The sequence below is a fragment of the Protopterus annectens genome, chromosome 3.part0 (assembly GCF_019279795.1).
Source record: "Protopterus annectens isolate FY-2018-M chromosome 3.part0, PAN1.0, whole genome shotgun sequence".
Lineage (NCBI taxonomy): Eukaryota > Metazoa > Chordata > Ceratodontiformes > Protopteridae > Protopterus > Protopterus annectens.
The window spans coordinates 1,584,434,599-1,584,442,794 of NC_056731.1; the positions used below are offsets into that span (position 1 = coordinate 1,584,434,599).

Sequence of the window (8,196 nt, forward strand, 5' to 3'; positions counted from 1 at the left end):
CCACCCACCGTTTCTGAAGACTCTCTATATCTACCACCAGAATGTAAGGATTCTTGGTCACAAAAGATCCCAGCTGATGATTTTCAACACCAACATCCTTTAAGAAAAAGAGCTTGTCTTTCACATCCTTCTCAAAATCTAGCTTCAGGATTGCGGTGGCCAGATGAGGACGCTGCTCCAGTCTGGACAAGTCTACACCTGTAGCAGATGAAATATTTCCATCATTTGCAAATAATCAGATATGTAAACAAAAATGTACACGACAGTGGGATGGCCCAGCTTAAGAGTAACAATTCAAAATTAAATAGTAATGCACAGTTTAATGCATACATTAAAATTTGTGCAATTATGTGTACTGAAACAAACCAATCTTTTTCTTGTGCTCACACCACCGGCTTGTCACTGAACCTAGTGAAACAGCTAATTTAGAAAGAAAATAAATAAATATTATATATATATATATATATATATATATATATATATATATATATATATATATATATATATATATATATATATATATAATCTCCCTTGAGACTACAACCGTTTTAGAACAAAGTGCATATATTTCATACCATATGAACTATAGGTAGGGGAGCCCCACTAAGCTCCCCTTACCCCCTCTCCACTATACGCTCATTCTTATGACTCAAAAGATCTAGAACCAGCAAACTAACTGCTGACCCCTAACATGTAAATATTGTTTCAAAAAAAAAAAATCTCTGTAGTCAAGATGTTAAACTATCTCAATTTAACTGTCTCATAATGTATATTATGTCTTAACTGTATGAGACAACTCTTGTTTTTTTCACTTTGTAACCTTTATTCGTATTTTGCAAACCTATATTGTATGGTATTTCACTTTGCAACCTTAATACTTCATTTTGTATCCAATATTGTATTAAATTGTTCACGGAGCTTTTCTCCCCGGGCCTCCACTGAAAATGGGCACTTCTTGGCCCAGTGGACTTCCCCGGTAATCAAACTAATAATAATAAATAAATAAATATGACAGACATTCAGAAAATGTAGAGAGATGTCAGTACAGTGAAGATCAGATAATTTGCCCTTTTCCCTAGAGCGTCTTCTGCGTGGAGACATGCGTGAATGGGTGTACCTTCGTTGAAGGTTGTGCATCAGGGCTGGTAACTCGGCACGTAAAAATCAACTACCAATCATTAGCGGACTGGAGTTCCGCTGTGGCGACCCCTAACCAGGAAAAGCCGAAAGACACAAACAAATTAGCAGGGATGTGAAGGGTGCAGGGGGGATTGTGTAGTTTTTGAATTTCTGTAACCTTGATTATGTGAGTTCAAACATATGGAAAGTCAAGAATGTGAAGTGGATTCATGTGTGTGTGACATATCTATATGTGTGCGCACACACACACACACACAAACACACACACACACACACACAAACACTAGAGTCTTAACTGTGTAACACCTTAAACTTTCTCTAATAGAGGCCCATGACATACGTGCAAATGTCCCTTTAAGGGCATAACAGTCTTTCAGCTACATGGCTTCTGAATGCCTGACTTTTTACTCTTACTGTTCTAAATCTTTATAGATCCATTCAGGCCAATAAAGCTAAACCCCATTAGCTGTAGATACCTACGTTTCTCTCCTTTTCTGAGCTGGTCAGTATAGTACAAGTGGATTGTTTGCCTATACTTTAGAGAACACCAAACCTGCTGTCTACAACACTAGAGTGACTGCAAAATATAAAGTGAAGACTCGAACTAAAAAACACATCCAACACAACAACAAATGAACTATGTAACATACCGCACTACATGGTTCATTTTAGTGACTGGAAAATATCCCAAACATTCAAACCAAAGAGTAAAAAGGTCACACAGATAAACCATTTAGTAAAAACTACAAGACTAATCCAGCAAAGCTGGAGTCATCACTGTGTTAGTAACTTACCCCTTTTGTAGTGAAGGCCGATGGGATATATCCAAATGACCCCTTAACGACATAGTAGAAAAGCTACAAGACCCACCTGGCATACATAAAATACACAGCACCAGAAACTGTTCATTTTTCAATAAAATTTACTGGGAATATCACTGCCAATGTTGTTAGTCTTTCGGCTTTTCCCAGTAAGGGGTCGCCACAGTGGAACTTCGGTCCGCTAATGATTGGCAGTAGATTACGAAACGCCAAGGTGCCAGCTCGACGCCTAACCTTCAATGAAGGCATGCCAATTTACGCACGCATGTCCTTCGAACACTACCCAACCGCGGGGAGGACATGCAGACTCCACACAGAAGGCATTCCCAAGCCCAGCCGAGAAACGAACTTGAGAATCACTGCCAATACTGAATGAAAACAAACCAGGCGTGTACAGGGGCTATACGTGGAGTAGAAGCTTTTGCCAGATTTTTAAATAAGAATGACACGGATTTGACCTTTATTGTTAAATTCAGTATTTTCACTATAGATTATATGGATATTGTGACCAAGGTCATTGACGGTTCTCTTAAAACCTCATTAAATTGCAAACCCTTTTCCAAAAATGCTTTGCTCCATTCATCCAGTAGTTATCTGAGGTATGTGAAAGAAAATATACCTTATTCCAAGTTTTTGATGATTAAATGTATTTGTAGTGATGCATGTGAGGTTGCTAAATACTCTAGGAATTTATGCCATAGGTTTTTACATAGAGGTTACAATCCTCAGGTTATTGCCACATCTTGAAAAAAAAAAAAGCAACAAAGACTAGCTCTGACCTTCTGCCATATAAAGAAAGGAAATCGTACTCAGATACCAATACACATTCTTTTTAGTAACTACTTATTGCAGTATATTTCCAGGACTAAACAGGTTATTGATAGATTTTGGCCCATGTTGCTGCCATGCAATTTGGTTGAAAAAGGCAAGCTCATCCATAGAAGGGGTAAAATATTGGACAGTCTTCTCTTGGACTATGAGAATCTCTATCAGACACAGACACACTCCTTCAGCACAATACAGGGGCCAAACAAACTGAATATTACCCATGTGGGAACTGTTTATTCTGTGTCAGTTTAGTTAAAGCAAGAAGTTTTTACTTCCAAGAACACACAAAATATTTAACAAAGGGAAACTTATGATTTGTGTTGCAGACTGGGTCATTTTCTTGGTGGCATGTGGGCGAGACCTCAGGCCTCTTGAAACAAAATCTCTTTACACCAGAGTGATATCAGAAGCAGCGTTTTGGTCAAACATAAGTAGAAACATCACTGTTGTAATAACGGAAGCAAAGTAGGAATGTCCCAATAAAAACTGTATTTATTCACATTAAAAATCGATAAAACAGGATAAGCGCGCTTTGCTAATACAGCTTCTTCAGATCCATATAAAAAACACTGTTATAGCACCTATATATAAATAAATTAAAAAAAAAGTTTATCCAATCAGACTTAATAATTAATTAAGTCCTTAAGGAAATATTCCATGTCAATAACTTACTAATACATATTGTTAGAGTAAAGATGTTTCTACTAACAAATATTAATATCACACCTACTAAACAGACAAAGATGCATACAAAATTATATGTATATGTACGCATACAGTATGCTACAAGTACAAATATAAACATATATATGCACGTATATATTTATATATATATATATATATATATATGTACATATATATACATATATATATATATATATATATATATATATGTACATATATATATATATATATATATATATATATACATATATATATATATATATATATATATATATACATACATATATATATATATATACATACATATATATATATATATATATACATACACATATACATACATATACATATACACATACACATATACATACATATACATACACATACATACACATACATACATATACATACATATACATACATATACATACATATACATACATATACATACATATACATATATATACATACATATACATATATATACATACATATACATACATATACATACACATACATATATATACATACATATACATATATATATATATATATATATATATATATATATATATATATATATATATATATATATATATATATATATATATACACACACACATACAGACCTTAATACTATATAATATCATCATCTGATGTTACAATGTTTTTTCAATTGGGGTTTTATAGATGCTCTTTCGTTAAGCCCCTTACCTCTATCAGCCCTTAATTTTATAATCCAGTCATTCTCTCTGGACTCAGTATGGTTCCGTATATCTCCTCCTCGTATACTAGGAACTATCACTTCTAGGGCTCGAAAGAGGAAACTATGATTTATACCATTGTGTTTAACATGCTTAGCTAGTGCATTATGCTCTAGCTGTTTCTTAATGTGGTATACATGTTCACGTATCCTGTCTTTAAAAATCCTGTTGGTTTTTCCAACATAAAAGGAGGCACATTGCTGGCATACAGCTAAATAATGTCATACAGTCTGCTTTAACTGATATTCTAAAATTTCTACCCAAGTCAGGGTGAATATCACCAATATCTATATACTGACAAAAATTGCAATGGCCACATGTTTTAGTATATAAATCACAACTTTGTACTATCTTATTCTTGGGGTAGCAAAGAATTCTCTTCAAATTCTGCTTATTACGATATAAAAAATAGGGTCTTTCACCCACTATCTCTCTTATGTCCTCATCTGTCTGTAGTATTTGCCAATTCTTGGGTATAATTCTATTCAATACCGCTCTGTCACTGGTATAAAAAGTGGAAATCTTAACTACTAAATCCACAAGCACCAGAGGAGAAAGGCAACACAGACCTTGCTGAAAAATAGATTTAAATGTCACTATATCGACTGGAACACAAAAAATAGATCCAAAACAGTTCAAAGCACAAACGATATGTCTACACACCTGCGTTTTCGTTTAAGACACTTCTTCAGATGCAATACATCTCATCCAATACATCCTTACTTTTAAATACACAATCAATTAATTTAATTAAACAATTAATCACACTTGGGTTACTTCATTCAGATTTCAGCTTGCTAAACCTTACATTATTAACTAATGTTAAAAGCTCATACTTTCTAATGAAACAAATACAAATAAGTCTATATTAAATCACTCTATAAATAACAATCTCCTTGATATAAAATTCCAACTTAATAAAACCCTTCACAATATACAACAAAGATAATTATTAAAACAAACATATTAAAAAATGTTAAAAAATGTTAAAAAACTGCCTTCATCTTAACAAATTTAATTATCCTCATACTCCCTCTAGTGTTCATATAAAACTATTACACGAACAACTAACTTTGACATGTTGAAAGTTAAAATAACAACATCTATCCTAGCTAGGTTCCTCATAAACTGCTTACCACTTATTATATTTCTTATTAAAATATGTGGATCATAATCTATTGAATATTATTACTAAAAATAAATCTTAACTACAGATGGTCTATAACATAGGACATCCCTATGTACATCAGGCCTTGGACCAAAGTATGGTGCGGCTGTGTCTCCTCTATGGCTAATTGCTACTGCTACTGCCAGTTGATCATCAATTTCACCTTCATTATAGCCTCAATTTCTGTTTTAAGCTACCAAGCTCATTCATAAATCCTACTTCTGATGGATTTAATCTAGAAGCCCTCATTCCTTGGCCCCTAATGACATTTCTAAATACAAAGTTGGGATGCATGCTAGATCTTGCTAGCAGACTATTTCGATAAGATTTACGATATACACCAGTATTAAAAGATCCATCTGATAGTCTTTCTATATACAAGTCCAAGTAATCTATTCTAGACCTAGAACTCTGAATAGTAAATTTAAGGAAATCAGTAAGATCATTTATTTTCCTAAAAAATACATCCAAATCCTTTTCATCTCCATTCCAAAGAATAAAAAGGTCATCTACAAACCTTCGATAGATGAGTTTAAAGAGCATGTTATGTTCTATCTTAAATAAAGTGGTTTCTTCCCAAGGTGCTAAAAATATATTTGCATATGTGTTAGCACATGGGGTACCCATTGCCACCCCATCTTGTTGCCTATAGCTGGTATCCTGGAATATAAATATATTACTCTCTAATATCAACTCTAGGAAATATGTTAAGTCTATTTGCACCATCGTAAATTCACTGTATGGTCTTCAAATATTCAGTGATATACACTATCCCTAGATCATTCGGAATGATTGTAAACAGACTGTATATCCAGAGTAACCAATATGGTGCTTTCTATATTGGTAACCTTACTCAGTCATAAAATTGAAGTAGAAATGATTTTGTATCTTTTAAAACATGCTCATTTTTCTCCAACAGTGGTCGTAGATGTTTCTCAACATATACTGAAAGGTGCTCAGTTACCCATCCACCCCCAGCGACTATAGGTCGCATGGGTGGGTCATCCAAGTCCTTATGTATTTTAGGGAGACTATAAAGTTGTGGTATTAAAGGGTTCTTAACCATAAGGTAATCATAAACATCTTTCATTATCAATCCACTCTGATAGATGTCCGCCAAACTACTTATAACATATAAAATGACAGAATCTACTTCATGTTTAGGAATAATCTTATAAAATTTATCATTCAAAAGTCTCTCCATAGAGATAATGTATTTATCAACATCCATAACAACTAATCTGCCTCCTTTGTCAGCAGGTCTTATTATAACTGATTGTTGTGATTGTACGTGCTTAAGGCACTCCCTTTCACTTTTACTCAAATTATCCACTCCATACCATCTATTATGTGTAAGCCTAGTTTCATAGTACTTAAACAATTAATCTTCCGTTAATTTTAAAATCGCATCAATAAGTAGGTGATTTATTGGAACATAATTACTCAAATTCTTAAACCTAAAACCTCGTGTAGATTCTTCACAGGATTTGTATATTAATTTTAGCATAACATTCCTGCAAAAAATTTTAAGGTCACTAAGTGCCTGTAAGGTTGCTTTGACTCTTAGATATAAAATTAAGCCCTTTACTTAGCAGACTTACTTCAGCATCGGACAATATACATAAAGAAATGTTACACACTAATGAATGTTGTCTTTGCTCCACATTTTCTTGAGTGTCTGATGTGGGGTGAATTCACCTGAAAACTTTTTCCGTCGGCCTCGGCTCATTGAACGTGACCGTCACGGACCTCTGTCCATACGCATGGGTAAAGGGAAAGAAAAATTATCACCTGTATCTGTTTTTCCTTCAATAGATCTTGCGTTAATAGTTTTTGGTCTTACTACCATTTCTCTAACACTTAACAGGTTTATTCCTAACAACCTGTATTTCAGGGTATAAATTACTTGAAGTTGACATGACATTCATTGATAGCACTATCTAAGGCTACTGGACTAGAAGTAAACTCATTATTGGACTCCTGTGTCACATTATTTACTGCTATTAGTGGCACTTGTTCAACTACATCCATACCTACAGAAATATTATCTGCCATTATTGTACCAGTATTGGCCTCATTATTAAACACATTTATATCATGAACATCTCTATATACAGCATTACGATTTCTAGAAGAGTACACTGCGTTGTCTACATTCTCATTCACAGCATCATGTCCAAGTCTGGGCCACAAATACATGGCCCAGTTTAAAGTCATTAGTGTCCCGTATGATCTTGTTCTTTTTCTGATTCAGCAGTTTACGCTCAAGGGCAGCCACACCATCTAGCAAGCTCTCAAATAGTGGTTGTATCACAGCATGCGTAAAGTTCTCAAAGATAAATTGCTTCTTTATTTTAACACGGTCAATTAAACGCACCTCTTCAGGCTTGAAAAAGTCTATTAGGAGCTCTAGATACTTGCGACTCACCAATTGATTTGCTGCCGAGTGAGTAGCGCTGGATACTGCATGCCTTGACTAGGCTTGTTGAATACACGTAGCCCTCTCGGTACAATCTTTTTATCGAGGCAGTACTGTAAATGTAGTCTGTGTTTGCAGACGTTTAAGTTGTACGAAATCCTTCTCTAGTTCGTTGAACGCCTTCTGCACCTTTTCCAGGTCTATTGACGCACCGCTGATGTCGTCAGAGGTAGTAAGCAAGTCAAATTGCCAGGAAACACTTAGTGCAGTCTAAATATTGAATAAACCTTCGCTGCAAGGTATCATCCATTCTGTCCCTTTTCTCAGGATTATAGTCCAATTCTACACTCATAGTTTGTTGCATATTCCCAC

The 8,196-nt window shown here is 34.5% G+C and overlaps 1 protein-coding gene across 2 annotated transcripts in view; it reads right to left on the bottom strand.

The window, feature by feature from the left end:
• The window catches only part of MTERF3 (mitochondrial transcription termination factor 3), a 459,706-nt gene that overhangs the window by 240,111 nt on the left and 211,399 nt on the right, over positions 1-8,196 (bottom strand). For both annotated transcript variants that reach the window (XM_044065624.1, XM_044065623.1), the window contains one exon: positions 9-198. In XM_044065624.1, coding sequence (XP_043921559.1) covers positions 9-198 — 190 coding nt within the window. The remainder of the gene's footprint in view (positions 1-8; positions 199-8,196) is intronic.